Source organism: Dermochelys coriacea, chromosome 8, assembly GCF_009764565.3.
Source record: "Dermochelys coriacea isolate rDerCor1 chromosome 8, rDerCor1.pri.v4, whole genome shotgun sequence".
Taxonomy (NCBI): Eukaryota; Metazoa; Chordata; order Testudines; family Dermochelyidae; genus Dermochelys; species Dermochelys coriacea.
Window position 1 is genome coordinate 31,989,120 of NC_050075.1, and position 18,807 is coordinate 32,007,926.

Here is an 18,807-nt window from a genome sequence, read left to right on the forward strand (position 1 = left end):
CCCTAACACAGAGTCAAATTCATGTGCCTCTTCCCTGGGTTCCCCAACCTCCTCACTAGGCATTTCCCCTGCCCCAGGACCAGGGTCAGGTGCTTCTGGTGGGGATCCCTCCATTGTGAACCACCCCACCCATAGGAGCACAGTGACTCCTTCTGGCCCTGCCTCCTGGTGACTGACCTAGGTGGAACTCCTCCTTGGGCTGAAAGGGGCAAGGCCTGAGCTTGTTTTGGTGGACTAAAGTCTCCGGCCTATCCACAGACTGTGCTCAGATCTTGTATACCCACCATTTTCAGTACGGATCCCACAGACCATGTACGTTGTCAATTTTTCCTTTACCACGTCACTACAATCCATTCTTCACTTTCAGTTTCCACTGCAGAAGCCTTGTCTCGTTTGACTGCTACAGCCTGCTCCTTTCTGGTCTCAACACAGCTTTCATGCACCTCAACAGATCTATACATCTCTGCTAGTAAAATAATCTTCCGGCACCCAACACAAGTCATTCTTTTCTGATCCCTCCTTTGGCTCTCTCTCACCTTCTCTGTCAAGTTCAAACCTCTTGTCCTCATCTTTACCAGGTTCTGCACAATCAACCCCAGCCCATCTGTCTACTTTGATTTCCTCCTACTTCCTCTTCTTCTGTGGAAGTATCACCAATATTGCCCTTCTTACTGCAACATTTGCACCCCCCCACACTCTAATCTTCATTCCTCCTTGCATACCGCCTATATGCTTGGACCTCTCTCCCTCTTCTTGTGCACTGAACCACCTCCTACTTCTCTTTCAGAACAAGCCTGAAAACACATTCCTGCTGCAAAAGTCGTAATTCAGCCCAATAGAAGTATATAGGGGAAAACCACCACTAGAAACCTGAGGTTTTACATTTCTGAACTGTATCCATTGTCTAATTTAGAGTGTAAAGTAAGCAGAGCAGGGAGTAGGTCTGTTTTGTTTACTGTTTATTGTTACTAGTAATAGAACACAGTACTTCAGATTTTTAAAATCTCAATTATGCTGCCTCAAACAACCAAACCTGGACTTGCCCCCCATTCATTCTCTCTCTCTCTCACTCACACACACACACACACCATTCTCTCTCTCTCTCTCTCTCTCTCTCACACACACACACAAACGCACTCTTTCAGTTTGGCTACTTTTTAAAAACGTAAGGTCAGAGAGGACAGAAGAGATTTGAACCCAGGGTTCCAGGGTTCTTTAACAGTTTTTTGTAACTAACATAAAGTATTATGCTAGTGCTAGTTACCAGTTCTCCTTTCAGCATATTAATGAATAACAATGCCATTCGTTTGCTGAAAACTAAAGTTCTCTATTTTCCATGTCTCACTGAGTAGTATTAAATGAATGCTGCAGGTTGTCATGTTTTTGACTCAGTTACTACACACTGCATCAGGTCAGTGGAATTCTGATACTTTGAATAATAGCATCAGTCCCTTATTTACATGCAGCTTCACATGGGTCCTCTAGCTTCACATCATGTCTATTTCATCTGATTTTCAGCATTATTAATTACTGACTTCAAAGTTATGAAAAATATGGTTGTAGCAGAAACAGAAAATGGATGGCTTTTGAGATCTGGCAACATTAATTGTGTTAGCAATCAGAGGGCATCTTCAAATGATCCCAAATTGGGGGTAGGAGGCTGTGGTGGGGCGGTGCCCCATCCCCAGGCAAGATTGGGCTACAACAGGCCAGAGCGGCTGCATAGAATGGCAGCCAATCCAAGAGAGCCTGTGGGGGAGCCAATCAGTGCCAAACAGAGGGCAGCCAATCAGGGACAGGCTAGGCCCTATGTAAAGGCTGTCCAGGAGCGACAGAGGGGAAGGTCTGTCTCCTGACCTAAAGAGACCAGCACCTCGGACAGTGCGGTGCAGTGCTTGGCAGGCTTGGGGGAGCAGAGGAGAGCTCCAGCCCAATACCTGTCAGACTGCGGGCCCCGATCAGAAGGACCTAGAGGGTGCTAGGGGTATGAGGGGAAGTGACCCAGGGAGGATGGACAGATTAGGGGAGAGGAGGGTGGAGAGTCTGCCGCTAGTGGGTCCCTGGGTCAGGACCCCCCCTTCCTCCTTGTACTACCCCTGGCTGAGGAGGAGCGTGGCCTGATACAGGCTGTGGCTGGCCCCTGCGACAAAGGGGCTAGACTTTGAGTCTGCAGTTGGCCAATAGAGCTGGTGTAGATTGAAGATGCTGCTAACACCGAACCCCTGGAAGGGGGTGAGACTGGAGCAGTGGGCACTGCTGGAGGGCAGTGTCCTGAAGCGGATGCCACTGAGTGGGAGCAATGCCAATGGTAGGGCAAGACACCATGCGCTGAGGATTCCCTGCAGCGGACAGAGCTAATTCCTGGAACAACCAGCAGGAGGTGCCAGCGGTGGTGAGTCTTGACTCTGTCACAGGGGCTAAGCATGTTATTTATTTGATTGGAGTTGTAGGGCTAGATTCTGCTCACATTCATGTCAGTGAAATTCCAGAGAAACTCCATGGAATTACTCTGGAGTTTCACAGTTTTAACAGTGACTGGAATTCAGCCTGTAACATTTCCAGTGAATGGCAAACAGAAGGTGAGACTCAACCACCTGTTTGTTTCAGACCCACTGAAATCAGTGGGACAGCTTGTGAATAAATTCGCTATTCAACATGAGTGGCAGTGCTGGGTCCATTCAATAATTCATTATCACACCTACACGGGTCCAAAGCAGAAGTCTCACTCCTGGTTTATTCTGATCCATTTTGCTAGCTACTGATCCAATTATCTACCATAGCGATGGGTGCAGTATAAGAAACCAAATAGAATGGAATTAAGTGTTCAAAATTTGATACCTCTGGAGCAATCACATTGTGACATAGCTGCTCTATGTGACTCTGTAAACTTATTTTTGTTACCCTCAGAACCATTTGTCTATGGTTCCTATCCTGCATTTGATGGCATGCCAGCTGCACCTATGTGGAACCTCACTGAAGTTAATGGGGCTCCACACAGGTACACTGCTACAAAAAGGAACTGTCTGACAAAGAAAAGGATTACTTGTGGCACCTTAGAGACTAACAAATTTATTTGAGCATAAGCTTTCGTGAGCTATAGCTCACTTCATTGGATGCATTTGGTGGAAAATACAGTGGGGAGATTTATATACACACACAGAGAACATGAAACAATGGATTTTATCATACACACTGTAAGGAGAGTGATCACTTAAGATGAGCTATTACCAGCAGCAGGGGGAGGAAAGGAGGAAAACCTTTCATGGTGACAAGCAAGGTAGGCTATTTTTGCTTGTCACCATGAAAGGTTTTCCTCCTTCCCGCCCCCCCCCCCCCCCGCTGCTGGTGATGGCTCATCTTAAGTGATCACTCTCCTTACAGTGTGTATGATACAATCCATTGTTTCATGTTCTCTGTGTGTGTGTATATAAATCTCCCCTCTGTATTTTCCACCAAATGCATCCGATGAAGTGAGCTGTAGCTCACGAAAGCTTATGCTCAAATAAATTTGTTAGTCTCTAAGGTGCCACAAGTACTCCTTTTCTTTTTGTGAATACTGACTAACACGGCTGCTACTCTGAAACCTGTCTGACAAAGATTTGCCTCTTTCATTCTGTATGTTTCCCAATGGGAGGTTAGGGCATTCTCTAGCTTGAATAGTATCCACAATTTAGATCTATGGGTGTGGAGGATTATTTGTTTGTATCTGGTATGTTTTAAAGAGGGAGAATTTAAAGAAGCTTATGAAATATTTATAAGAGCAAAGGCAAATCCAATTTACAGATTGGGTGGAAGACTCAAAAGAGCTGGCATATGGGAACAAAGAAGCAATGTTAGCTTTGAGACCAAGAGCCTTCTGTGACACAATGAAATGCAACAAACAGATGGAAATGTGATTGTGAGCAGCGTGGAAGCTATGCATGGACTGGAAAGCAAGTTCTGCTTCTTTTGCAGGTTTCAGCAAAAACAAAAAGAGGTTGGAGGGAGGATCAAATTTTGGGTGTAAAGTGTTGCTCGTTTTCACAACATATAAAGTTGTAAAGGGTTTTCTCTGTCACCTTATCTATAATTATGGGTTACTTTAACCAATTACCCATCCCAAGGTGAGGGTATACACCTACTTTAATCTGTGAGAGTAGAACACCCCCAAGATAGACTTCAGTAGAGAGGTTACCAATAGAACGGGGACTCTATGATGCACAACAGAGACTAAATAGTGCTCTTTCAATAATTACTTTTATTAGCCAACCAAACAATACACATACTGCAGTATGGTAAAGGGGAGAGAGAGAGACGCATACAGAATGCATAGTATTTGCACGACTCTCACCATCCCTCATGGAAAAACCCAAAGTGTTAGTCCTCACCCTCATCCTTACCATCATCATCATCCTGACCCGGGGTCATCATCCTAGTGTCTCCCCCACTCAGGCATGCAGGTTGGGATACAGCTTTTATAGTGTGTTACTGTGACATCCACTGGAGTTCATATGTTTTTATGAAGGCCTTTACCCCTCCTTTTCCGTATTTGAACTTCCACATCCCCACTACTTTTGGGGTGCCCCATTTTTCAAAGGCTAACTCATTAGTTCCCCTTGTAGTCATTAACATTTATGACATCTTATCACCGTAGTCACGGGCAGTTACCTTAAAGTCTCTAACATTTCACCCTGACTACCAATGGTCATCTTGTGCTGTCTACTGACATAGATATTATTATCCAAATGCAGCAGTTATTTTTTGAACCGTCAGCATATCACAAACATAGACACAAGCTCAGCAGATTTATTATTAACTTACTTATGCAAATTTATCTTTATAATATAGCTAACTTCTCCTAAGTCCAAAGGCCTAATTTGGCTCATCTAAATAGCCCTGAGATGTGTAGGCCCCCGTCTTACAAAATTAATTAATCCTTATATTTCACCTCTGCAGCCACTTGCTCTCTAGGTCTAGGCTCCTGAATTGCCTGGTCCTCCAGGATAGAGCAGCAATACAGCACTGTTGCAGGTCAAGTCAACACGTGAGGTTTGGACTTCAGGCTAGATTATGCCATTGATTTCTTATCTGTATTAAAGCAAGTAGTGAGTTCTGGTTCGATAGAAATGGAATCCACATGGTTCATAGTTCACAAGGCCTTCTGCTAGCCTCTTGGCACAGTCCTGGCTCAGACTCGTACATGGGGGTGGGGAGAGGAACTAGCCCAGGGAGTTTAAGACAATAATCAGTTAAACACAACAAAAACTCTCATTTCCTGCTTTTAAAAAAAAAGGCAGCAGGTTGTTTTCCTCGTTCTTGATTTTTAAAGGAAGTCAATTCTCTCTGTCTATAGACTATTTTAAAAATCAAAGGGGAAAGGAAGTGAGGGCAGGGGTGTAGGAGCAGCCATAGTGGCTCGTGAGCAGCATCTGCATCTGTATGCCTGTCATCTCAGGCAGTGTGCAAGTAACTGTATCAGAGGGTACAGAATTAATGTCTCCCCTCCCCCCAATATCTTTAGTGAAGGAAGTTGTGCCCGAATAATACCAGAAGCAGTCACAGCTATTCATAGCGCAGTTCATACTTGGGGGCTCGTGCCCCAGAACAGAGTCCTGTTTGTGAGCATCTGCCAAAGATGCAGTTCAGAGGGACACAACCAAAACCATGGCCACTGGCATCAAGATAGAAATGCCAATCGTGGCAGCTCAATTCACTGCCTATTTCTTACTATGCTCCCAACTTCCCATCAGTGCAGGTTGTACCATCATATGTGCAGAGAGGACAGGCAGTCACGGGTCACCTAGCCTGGAAAGACACAAGTTGCCTGTGGATCAGGCCTAGAGTGTGGATTGGGTATAGAATGCCCTCGTGAAACAGTCACAATATAAAGAAAGAAGGTCCTTCCAAGCATGATGCTATGTGAATGGAAGCAAAACCCAGCAGCACTCTGAGCTTTGCCACTCCAATGTCCCAAATATCCAACAGGCAAAAATTAAGTTTGCCATCTAAATCTGTATATAGGTACCTTCTTTAGTCAATCAAGAGTGACAATTCTGGCCTAAATGACAAGGAGCAGATGAGGTAGTTTTGTCTGTGCTATTATGTAAGTTTACATTACTATACTCTGGATGAAATTCATACTTAAAAAAAATAATTAAGTTTACAAGTTTCAGTGATTTTTAGCATCCCAACATTTTCCAGGAGGTCCTTGGCTTAACCTTAGCCAGCAATAAACGTTCCAGATACCCGCTTTGGTTTATAGGACTAGGTGGATGTTTTGCCAGAACTCTAGTTGGCTGTTCCAGTTTTAGACCCTGGAAATGGATGCTTTTGGAGCCTTTTGACAAAGATCTGGAACATGTGAGCCAATGGTAACAACCCCCCGCCAGAAAAAAGACTGCAAACCAGTTGCTAGAGCCATGACAATAAGGGCCTCTCACTGGTCTCTCACTCTTTGAAACCAATAGTAAAACATTAATTGTCTTCAATGGGAGCAGGATCTCATCCTCTGACAGGGAGTGGGGCTGTAATGATCCCAATCACTTTCTTTTCCTGCAATTTCTGTGATTGAACTTTTCTCATAGTCGGAGGAGAGCATATTAACCCCATCAGTGTTCTCAGATCAGATCAATATTAATTTAATTCTGCAACTGCTGCCACTATATTTACATGTTCTCAACAGTAATTAACTGCTGCACTGCGGCCAAACCTACTGGCTATGTTCAACAATGTTAGTCTCTAAGGTGCCACAAGTACTCCTTTTCTTTTTGTTCTCCTAGTCTCAAAGAATAATGAATATGGGGAGTACAGGAAACACTGTCTCCCCCATTCTGCCTAGCACCCAATTGCTATTTCCCATCAGTGTACAGCAGCAGGAGCTGGTCTCCTATCACCCAACATCCCCTTCTCCCACATCTTTTCCCCACATGGGCAGGCTGATCTGTTATTCTTTCCTCTTGGACAGGGTCCAATATGTGTCAGGAGGAATTCTGAAGCGAGTTAATTTCCATCTGGCTTTCCTTGTGGCATTTCTTTATAATTAGTTTAGTTCTTTGTGAGAATTCACTTCAGAGCACTTACATTTGTAATGTTGTTTTTCATAACGGGTGACTCACTGTGTAGACTTGTGTGTGGTTTCATGTTTGAACGATGTGACAGGAGCAATTGCTCATTGATTTTTTGGAAAGCAACAACTTTATTTACTTAAAGAATTCTCCTAGTTTTTTCATTGGGTAAACCACACCTTGAAGAGATTGTTTGTTTGTTTCCTCCTACCCCACCACAGAGCATCGCTGTGTAAACACCAGAAGCTGCTTTTGAGGGTAACTAATATTAGTAAATTATTGGTTTATTTGTAACGGTCTTGAATGTTGTGGTTTCACTTCTCTGAAGAATGTGATCTCTTAATCTTTTAATCTCACTCATTTTGCTCTTCTTTTCTTCTCCCACTCCAATCTGTTCACTTCCTCTCTCGTGCTGCCTATATTCCTCTGCTGTTTGGTCTCCTTCTTGTCTGAATCTGTTCCTCAGCCACCTGGTTGTCCTCTCTCCCTATTTCTCTGAACACTCTGTGGTTTTATTTTGTGGTTTTTGGCTGGCAGCTCCAATCCATGATAACAGCTTTTGTTTCCTTCTCTGGTGTAGGATTAGCTCCCAGGAGCGGCAGCTAGTTTGGCTCCTCCTTGTTTCCATTGAAGAGCCTGAAAGCTTGTATAAGAAGCTGGAAATAAGGTGGAGAACCAGAACCACATGAGCAACTAGCTCTTCATAGGTACCAGCACCAGGTGCTTGGCACCAGTTACTCATGACTACATTAACTGCCCTGTAATTATTGGTGCATGTTACTCCTACCCTGGTGGATGTGGGAGCAAGTTTCTGATCAGGGATGCCTGATGGTTGCATAGAGCAGTGCATCTCCTATGCAAGAAAAGTCAATGCAAAGACATCGACCTCCACCAGAATTAAAAATCCCGGTGTACGTAAAGCTCTGAATAGACTGAGATTTGGTTACCTCAGACACCTGTGTGAAGCAGCTGTTGTTTTGCAAGGAGATGGCTACGGAGACCTACCATCATCCTCCCTGCCTGGAGTGCTGGGAGATGTAGTGAACACCAGGTTTTGTTTGCTGATGTGTTAGAATTAGGTAATATTTAAATAAAAATTGTTTAAATATTTAATACAAACTCTGTGTAACTTAAGGAGAACTGTACAGCTCCTATGCTCTCCCTAGTCCTCAGACAGGTATGCTCCTTCGGGCCAGTGCAGCTTAGAGAAACCCAGAGTTAGACTATCAGCTGGTAGGATCCATCAGTGCCAGGATCTCAACTATGGGACAACTTGCCAGAAGAGCCCAAGTGTGAATGAAATGGGTGCAAATAAAAAACACCTTTGTGAGCTCACAAGTACACTACTACATATCCCAGCCACTTGACACACCCCTGTGGAAGGGGAAACAGTGCAGAAACACGATTTCTGTTGTCAGTTCAGATGTGCCTTCAGTTAGGGTTGTGCTTAGATACCAAGATCCTATTTCTAAAAAAGATGCTCCACTAAAAAGCACAAGTGCTCCTATTTTAAGTTGTCAGACAAACAAAATTCTCCATTTTCCATGAATGGATTTAGATCAAGCACTAAATGAGAGCTGTTTACTGATGCAAACAAGGGATGTAAATGTATATGTGCATGCAAGAAATGCAGGGTGGAAAGCATTTGAATATTAACTCTCTCTAAATGCTTTATCCCCAGTAAAAATGGCTTTTTAGTACTTCTGATTTTCAGAAGCATTGAGCTTTGAATTTGATGAAATCTTCATTCAGAAGTTACAGAAAAGCAAAGGAAACCTCTTGGGACAAAATATTTCAGTCTGCAATGTAAGAATGAATTTCTTCAAACAAATGCAATATTTGCACAGATGCTGCCTTACTCTAAGACACCATCTGTGAATACCAAATGAATTCTTCTTCTGACAGGTACCTGATAAGGCATTAACTCTTTCTCTACCTCCCTTTCCTCATGTTCAATGCAAACCTAGCAATATATGTAACTTAATGTAGCGCAATATTATGTCCTGGATCAAATTTTTGGAAAAAAAAAATCTCACCAGGAAAAATCTGACACTCATAGGCATTTGCTTCAATAATATGCTGTTTTTAATATCCTAAAAGTGTGGAGTCTCTCACACACGCACACTTTGAGTTGCACAGAATTAGGATATCAGCAACTGCATTTCCCATGCATTTGACATGCCAGGAAGTGTATGGAGAGTGGCCGTGTTGAAATTTATTATCTGCTTCCCCCTCCCCTGCCACCTCTCCCCCCCCCATTGCACACTTTTAGTTCCTTTCCCTAGGTCTGTGCCTCAGAAGAGTTTAAGAGTGTTATTTTCTACCTTTTTATAAGACAATATTAGTCAGCAGGAGAGTGCATTCCACACAGCTGCAACTTTGACAGCTAGTTCACTATCCATTTTCCACTGAGTAGATTTTCATTCATTCATGATTGGTACAGAGCCCAGGTCCCTAGCATCCTCCCGAGACCCCTACTATGTCTACAGAACTGTAGTTCTGCACTGGAAGAGATGCATTTATGCTTTCTCTGTAGACCTACAGGCTGCTGGTTGGAGCCATAAGGGAAAGAGAAGAAGAATTAGCCTGTGTGTTTATGTGGCTGTGCTCCAGTAAATATTTTGATGCATCTGCTGTCAGCTCTGGTCTGAGGGAATCTATCTAGCATTTAAATTTTGATGGGGAGCTGTTTTGAATAATAACAGTGCAGCCGGCTGTGTGAGTCAGTGCATGTGTGTTGACTGAAAGAAAAAAAAAACCCTCAGCTTTCAGCAAGCATTAAGCTTTGAGCTGCAGTGCTTTGCTTTTACCCTCCTCCTTTCTTTTTTCTTTTTTTCCCCAAATAGATTTTGGTTCATTGGGGGCTGGTGGGAGGAACAAAAAAAAATCCCTCAAGTAGCTGTTGCAATGGGTGCAGTAATGGGTACATTCTCTTCTCTACAAACCAGACAAAGACGACCCTCAAAAGGTAAGAATTTCCTCTTTGCTTTTTCAGCCTCTTTTGTGTATTTGCTAACATTGGGTTTGACAGCAGAGGGGGAAAATCATGAACATGTGCCACTTGAAACTAGCCCATCACTATTTATGTGAGGTGTAATTTACAGAGGAGGATGGGAGTGGGCTGTTAAAGGGTTTGGGGGGTTACATGGGCAAGATAGTATGTGCTCTAGGTATTTTGGGGAGGAAAGGGGGGTGCCTGATACACTTTCTGAAATAAGGCAATCCTTCACACAGATATGTGTAAGGAGGAGAACTCAGCAGTTTCACATGCAGAGCACTTGCAGAAACGACCTGTTTACTCCCCAATTCCATGCTTTGTAAATCCACTAGGCAGGGAATCAAATATATACATATGGCAAATTCTTCCAGCTGCCTTGTACTTTCAAAAAAAAGTACCATCAGAGGGACTGTTGTATTTTTAATAATCCGACTATGAAACATTGCCACAGCATGTTTTATGTTAATTATCTGGAGGGAAAAGAGAGAGGATTTCTTCACAAGAAGGGGAAGGAGAAGAGGCTCAGAGCAGAGAAGAAAGCAAGCAGCAATCCAGGGATTTTTAATCCTTAAATCCACATGTCCAGAATCTAATATGCTGATTTTTCAGGAACTCAGTAATGTTGAGAGGGTTCTTATTTGCTCAGTTTGTGCTCCATTCCTTTCATGGGGTTATTTCAAAAATTCCAGGGTTCTGCTAAACAAAAAGTTGAAAGCACTGTAGGGGGTGGGACTGAAAAATATACAATGTGTATTGTAAAAAGCCCCGAACTTTAGGGAGTCTTTTTGCTATTGGAAAATAGTTCAGAGCTGAAGCACTGCAATTAATAGTCCATCAGCATTTCTAGGGTAAATTTTAACTTCCACTGGATTTGTAGCTCAGCCCTGATGTACGCTTGGAGTGGAAGTTGGCATAGAATTTCCTAGCTTTGATCATGAGGCAAAATAAAAAATACTTACATGAGAACAAATCGAATGGGTTTTATCAAGCTGTCACTGTAAAGGGATATAAGGGTGAGGAGAGGTAGGGTGCAGAAGGTTTGGGAGTGGATTGGAGTGGGAGGTGATCATTTTAAGTTTGCAAACAAATGTAAAATGGTAGAACTATTTCTTGTACAAGACAGCCAAATGGACTTTGACGCTATTGACTAGACAGAGTCAATCATCACTTTTTTACTAAGTGCCTATGGATGGATTGCATCTCCTTTATCTTTGCTATTGCTAATGAGGCCATAATTGTATAGCATCTAGGTGTTGAGTCACACATCTAAACCGTTGGAGTCAACATGTGTTTAGGCACCGCAAGATACAGATGTACCGAACGTGCTGTGTTGTGTATACCAACTTCTATGAAAACATGGCCTTCTTAGCCATTTTCCAGCTGCACCTATTTGCATCTGAATCTGAATCTTCCCTGCAGCATAAGATATCGCTTAGGGCACAAACAAGGCTCTGCCACCCCAGTGTATCAGGCTGTTTGCCAGAATGGTTATCTTGTTGTGTTTCTATAACTTAAATTTACCCCAAGGAAAGGTGCTTGGTGTATTGCTCAACCCCCAACCAGTGGGCTGCTTTTCATTTGGTCCATGCCTTTTGACCTGTCCAGCTTGGGTAGCCCTACCAGGAGTTAAAACTCCTGCTTGCATAGCTCTCTGGTCACTAGGACACAAAACCTTTCCGCCACATCAAGGTGCAGTCACCAGGGAAGGAATTTGCATCTAAATATAGGTAATTTGTTGCTGAATCTATATGTCCCTTATGGCAGCTTGTGGTTGGGTTTTCTCTAGTGGGTGGCTAGAAATTGCTTGTTTGAATTTATCACCAATAAAAATCCAGCATCTGGTCACATACAATAACATTTACAGTGGAACTCAGTCTTACTGATATCTGCTGGAAGTGATCCTTCAGCGATATGTACCAAAACTTGCGTTTGTAGAGCCATTTCTGATTTGGTGCCAATGTGTTCTCTTGCTTTCACTGGTTAGCATGGCACCCAGTTGTAAGGAGCAGGTCAGAAGTAATTCCTTTTAATTTCCTTGGCTATTTTCAAAGCCAGCATAGAATTTCACACCTTTAAGTTTCTGGGTACCACTCAGCTGCAGGTAGAGAACAGTGCAGCCTGTAGGACTGCTAATTGCAGCTGATTATAATAACCTGATGGACAGAGCCAGTTCAGACAGTCCTGCCAAACTGGCAGCTGCAGGATCCCCCAGCTCATTGAGGACTACATTAGGGACAAGTAGAATGGACAGTGCGATGTTTGCAATTCTCACATCTGTGCTGAATGGTGTTGTAGGCTGACTGTGAACTCTGCTGAACACTTTGAGCTCCTCATGGTGCCAGATTTGGTTATGTTTCCAACTCACTCCCCATCTGCCAGATTCTTAGCTGGTGTCAATCACCATGGCTCCATTAGCATCAATGAAGCTATACTGGTATAGAGGACCTGACCCAGTGAATGTAAAATCTTCCCTAATTTGGTATGGAAGAGCTGTTTCAAACATTGATCAGGGAGAAGGTCATACATTGAATCTTGGGCTTTACTGAAAATAGCCCAATTTTATAGTTTTTCAGGGAACCACAGATTTATTAGAGCCAACCACGATGATGGACCAACCTTGGCATTAAAATGCAAGGGAGGACTCTCTTTGCCATCACTTTTATGCACAAGTCTGGTCAGGGATGCTCTTTATTAAAAAAAAAATCTGGAAGCAAGGAGAAGTCTGATGTATCAAAAATGGGGGGCTGTCCAAATAGATTAGTGTAGCAGGACGGCCTCACTCCTACTGATTAATATGTATTGATCTGGTACATGTGTGCTTTTTAAAATTAAGAGTCTGAAGACCAATTCATTTATCTTTCTGTCTAAAATTAGCACATGTTTTAGGTAAATGTACCCTGGGTTATAATCTGCAGGAATTTTATTTTTAAATTCCAGGTAAAATAAACAAAACTGTTTAATTTTAAATGTCTTAATTAAAATTTATCAGTATCATTAAATGCGTAGATAATGCTGGTACCCTGGGCTCAGTTGAGCTCTGGTGTAACTCCACTAATTGCACAGCAGGGATGAATTTCCAACATGTGTTCCTAACTCCCCCTATTGTGACTCGTCTGCCACACCTACATTGGCATATTTCACAGAGTAGAGAGCCCATGTGAGCTGTGAATTAGCTGGGGTTTTCCTGTAAGTGTTCACAATAGTGTTTACAAATAGATTTAATTCCTTTCTTTAATGAAAATGTAGAGCCCGAATTAATTTAAAAATATGTAGTGCCATAAGAATTGCATTAAAGAAGATATCAGCGGCAAATTCTGTCTCTGTCTAGTCTCTGTGAGTGGCTAGTATTGCTTTTTTAAGGGTATGTCTGCACTACAAAATTAGGTAGAATTTATAGAAGTTCTTTTTTTAGAAAGCAATTTTATACAGTAGATTATGTGTGTCCCCACTAAGCGCATTAAGTTGTTGGAGTGCGTCCACAGTACCGAGGCTACCATTGATTTTTGGAGTGTTGCACTATGGGTAGCTATCCCACAGTTCCCGCAGTCTCCGCCACCCATTGGAATTCTGGGTTGAGCTCCCAATGCCTGATGGGGCAAAAACATTGTCGCGGGTGGTTTTGGGTACATATAATCAGTTTCCTCCCCCCGCCCCCCACCGTGAAAGCAACGGCAGACAATAGTTTCATGCCTTTTTGTCTGTGCGGGCGCCATACTGCTTTCAGCAGACGGTGCAGTAGGTCTGCAAACCGTCATCGTCATCCGCTGCTTCCGCTGCAACTCTGCTCTCCTGGTGGTCTCACAGGGCCGCTTCTGCTGCAACTCTGCTCGGCTGCTCTTGTCTCGCCATACCACAGCAAGTGTGCAGCCCGCTCAGCTGTTATGTCCTGGCAGCAAAACTGGTCATCCAACCACAGCTTCCCCTGCAACTCTGCTTTTCTGCAGACGCCATACCACGACAAGCATGGAGCCCCTAAGATCACCACAGCAGTTATGCGCATTGTAAACACCTCACGCATTATCATGGAGTATGTGCAGAACCAGAACCTGCAAAAGCAGGTGAGGAGGCGATGGCAGCACGGTGACGAGAGTGATGAGGACATGGACCCAGACTTCTCTCAAAGTACGGGCCCCAGCAATTTGGACATCCTAGTGGCAATGGGGCAGGCTCATGCAGTGGAATGCTGATTCTGGGCCTGGGAAACAAGTACAGACTGGTGGGATGGCATAGTGTTGCAGGTCTAGGATGATTCCCAGTGGCTGCAAAACTTTTGCATGCATAAGGGCACTTTCATGGAACTTTGACTTGCTTTCCCCTGCCCTGAAGCACAAGAATACCAAGATGAGAGCAGCCCTCAGAGTTCCCAAGTGAGTGGCGATAGCCTTCTGGAAGCTTGCAATGCCAGACAGCTACCGGTCCATCGGGAATCAATTTGGAGTGGACAAATCTACTGTGGGGGCTGCTGTGATCCAAGTAGCCAACGCTATCACTGAGCTGCTGCTATCAAGGGTAGTGACTCTGGGAAATGTGCAGGTCATAGTGGATGGCTTTGCTGCAATGGGATTCCCTAACTGTGGTGGGGCCATAGACGGAACGCAGATCCGTTTCTTGGGACCAGATTACCAAGGCAGCCAGTACATAGATCGAAAGGGGTACTTTTCAATGGTGCTGCAAGCACTGGTGGATCACAAGGGACGTTTCACCAACATCAACATGGATGGCCAGGAAAGGTACATGACGCTCGCATCTTCAGGAACTCTAGTCTGTATGAACATCTGCAGCAAGGGACTTGCTTTCCATACCAGAAAATAACAGTTGGAGATGTTGAAATGCCTATAGTTATCCTTGGGGACCCAGCCTACCCCTTAATGCCGTGGCTCATGAAGCCATACACAGGCACCCTGGACAGTAGTCAGGAGCTGTTCGACTATAGGCTGAGCAAGTGCAGAATGGTGGTAGAATGTGCATTTGGGCATTTAAAAGCACCCTGGCACAGTTTACAGACTCAGTTAGACCTCAGCGAAACCAATATTCCCATTGTTGTTACTGCTTGCTGTGTGCTCAGCGACATCTGTGAGAGTAAGGAGGAGACGTTTGTGGTGGGCTGGGAAGTTGAGGCAAATTGCCGGGCCGCTGATTATATGCAGCCAGACACCAGGGCTGTTAGAGCACAGCAGGGTGCATCAGAGAAGCTTTGAAAACCAGTTTCATGGCTGACCAGGCTACGGTGTGACAGTTCTGTTTTTCTCCTTGATGAAAACCCGCCCCCTTGGTTGACTTTACTTCCCTGTAAGCCAACTGCCCTCCCCTCCCCCCTTCGATCACTGCTTGCAGATGCAATAAAGTCATTGTTTCAAAATTATGCATTCTTTATTAATTCATCACACAAATAGGGGGATAACTGCCTAGGTAGTCCCAAAGGGGTGGGGGAGGAGGGAAGAACAAGGCCACATTGCACTTCAAAACTTATTGAATACAGCCTTCTGTTGCTTGGGCAGTCCTCTGGGGTGGAGTGGTTGGGTGCCCGCAGCATGTTTTCCCCCCCCACCCCCGCGTTCTTGGCCGTCTGGGTGAGGAGGCTATGCAACTTGGGGAGGAGGGTGGTTGGTTACACGGGGGCTGCAGTGGCAGTCTGTGCCTTTCCTGCACCTCAACCATAGGCCGGAGCATATCAGTTTGATCCTCCAGTAGCCTCAGCATTGCATACTGCCTCCTTCCATCATGCTGCTGCCACCTCTCCTGTTGCTCTAGCCATCTATCCTCTCGCGCGTCCCTCCTGTCCTCGCATTCATTTTGTGCTTTCCTGGACTCTGCCATTGTCTGCTTCCACGCATTCTGCTGAGCTCTTTCAGTGCATGAGCTCAGAGAACATTTCACTGCTAGTGCGGTTTTTTTCGCCTTCTTATCTGTGCTAGTCTCTGGGATGGAGATGCTAGTCGCAGCGTTGAAACATTTGCAGCTGCGGGAGGAAAAAAAAAGGGATTGGCCATTTAAAAGGAGGGGCTGATGTTTTTGAATTAACATGCAGCACAAACCCAATTTAACCCCCCCGCACACCCAATTCTCTGGGATGATCGCTTCACCCCTCTCCCCACTGCGTGGCTAACAGTGGGGATGATTTCTTTTCAGCCACAGGCAAACAGCCCAGCAGGAATGGCCACCTCTGATGTCCCCTTAATAAAATTCCCCTATTTCAACCAGGTGACCATGAATGATATCACTCTCCTGAGGATAACACAGAGAGATAAGGAATGGATGTTGCTTGAATGCCAGCAAACACCGGGACCGCACACTGCCATGTTTTCTTATGCAATGATTCCAGAGTACGTGCTACTGGCCTGCCATGCTAAAGTGTCCTACCATGGAGGATGTAATAAGGCTGCCCTATCCAGAAACCTTTTGCAAAGACTTTGGGAATACCTCCAGGACAGCTTCATTGAGATGTCCCTGGAGGATTTCTGCCCCATCCCCAGTCACATTAACAGACTTTTCCAGTAGCTGTACTGGCCGCGAATGCATCCCAAGTCTTCAGGGCAAATTAATCATTAAACACGCTTGCTTTTAAACCATGTATTATATTTACAAAGGTACACTCACCAGAGGTCTTCTCCGCCTTCAAGGTCCGGGAGCCTGGGTTGGGAGGGTATTGGCTCCAGGGTGATAAACCATTCCTGGCTGTCGGGGAGAATGGTTTCTCTGCTTGCTTGGTGTTATCTTCAACCTCCTTCTCCTCATCCCTATTGTGTGAGACTCCCTTGCAGGAGTCCACGTACAGGTGTGGGGTAGTTGTAGGGGCACCCCCTAGAATCGCATGCAGCTCATCATAGAAGCAGCATGTCTGGGGCTCTGACCCAAGCGGGTGTTTGCGTCTTGGGTTTTTTGGTAGGCTTGCCTGAGCTCCTTAAGTTTCACTGCGGGTCCCTGTGGTAGCCTCTGTCCTTCATGCCCTTGGAGATTTTTTTTTTCAAATATTTTGGCATTTAATCTTTTGGAACGAGTTCTGATAGCACGGATTTGTCTCCCCATACAGTTATCAGATCCAGTACCTCCCATTCGGTCCATGCTGGAGTTCTTTTGCAATTATTTTTTTGCGGGTGGGGGAGACTCCATGGTCATCTCTGTTGATGAGCTCTGCATGGTCACACCACGGTGGCCAAATAGGAAATGAAATTCAAAAGTTTGCGGGGCTTTTCCTGTCTGCCTGGCCAGTGCATCCGAGTTGAGAGTGCTGTCCAGAGCAGTCACAATGGAGCACTGTGGGATTGCTCCTGGAGGCCAATACCATCAAATTATGTCCACACTAACCCAAATTCGACCCTGGCAATATTGCTTTCAGTGCTAATCCCCTCGTCATGGAGGAATACAGAAATCGATTTTAAGAGCCTATTAAGTCAACAAAAATGGCTTCGTAGTGTGGATGGGTACAGGGTTAAATCGATCTAACACTGCTAAATTCGACCTAAACCCGTAGTCTAGACCAGGGCTAAGAGGAAGGCATAATTCTTGTTACTTTTGTTCCCCTATCTCAAAATCTCAAACACACATGCCCTTAATGCACCTTACTCAGATGTTTCTTCCTGACCCCAGCAGGTGATCAACCATTGCCCTGAAGCATAAGGATTGATAATTTTTAGGCATGGTCTACACTTAAAAGTTAAATCAACATAGCTACGGGGTGTGTGTGTGTGAGAGAGAGAGAAAAAACCACACCCCTGAGGACCTAGCTGTGTTGACCTAATGCCCAGTGTACACTCAGCTATGTCAGTGGAAGAATGCTTTGGTCAGCGTAGATACTGCTGCTTGGGGAGGTGGTGTTCCAACAAAAAACACTTCTATTAGTGTAGGTTATGTTTATGCTATCTGGTTATGCTACACAGAGAGAGAGAGAGCTGTGCTAGTAGAGTCTCGATGGATCATACCCTTAGATTTCTGTCCATATTACTATAGTGGCAGAAGTTTTTTCTGTTCACATAAGCAGTGAAACTTATGGCTATTGCCTTAATAACATTGTGTGGTAGTGTGTTTGTACGTTTCATTAGAAATTGTTTTCTTGGATCTCCTCAATTTGCTGCCTTTTAATGTATTGGCCTTTCAGGATTCTGCATCATGAATGTATGCATGAAGCTTTAGAAACTGAAATGATTTTTGCGAGCCTTCCCATCACATTGCACAGATTCTGTTGCATAGAAGCAAGCAGAAAATAATTGATTTTTGGTTATGTGATTTTTTTTAAAAAAATTCACTGATTTAAAAAATTGAGCAAATGACAACAGTTTAAAAAAAAAATTTAAACATCCTAAAGATGAAAGGGTTTTTCTGCTGTGTGATACTTAGGATCTTTTGGGTGGTCTGCAATCTGTACTACGCTTCTTCCTCCCCCCATTCCTCCCTTCTGTACATCTGCCTGCTGCCTCTTTGGTTTCAGCTGAGATGCTGCTGCCATTACTGGTAAAATCTCTTGCAAAGCCCGAGGAAGTGCATAATACGCAACATGAATGTATTCCATGTAGAGATGGGGAGGGAGTAGTTTTTTTCATCCCACAAAAATTTGAGATTTCAAAAGTTTTTCCTGTCCCAAATTGAGACACAAACTCAAAATCTCAAACTTTTGCAAGTGGAAAATTAACAAAGAATTAGCTCAAGTCAATTGAAACATTTTATTTAGATATTTTTGAAGTGTTTCATTTTGATTTTGACCATTTTTATTCTAATTAGTTTCACATTTCTAAACAAAGTTATTTCAAATCAGAAAAAAAAGATTGATTT

The 18,807-nt window shown here is 44.0% G+C and overlaps 1 protein-coding gene across 3 annotated transcripts in view; it reads left to right on the forward strand.

The window, feature by feature from the left end:
* Positions 1-18,807, forward strand: part of KCNIP1 (potassium voltage-gated channel interacting protein 1) — an 831,960-nt gene that overhangs the window by 246,598 nt on the left and 566,555 nt on the right. The window contains exon 1 of one of the 3 annotated variants that reach the window (XM_038414240.2): positions 9,365-10,011. The exons of 1 other annotated variant lie outside the window; for it this stretch is intronic. In XM_038414240.2, coding sequence (XP_038270168.1) covers positions 9,951-10,011 — 61 coding nt within the window. In that variant the 5' untranslated portion in view covers positions 9,365-9,950. Of the gene's footprint in view, positions 1-9,364; positions 10,012-18,807 lie in introns of those variants that run through there. One more of the 3 variants, XM_043491021.1, reaches the window with a different exon arrangement.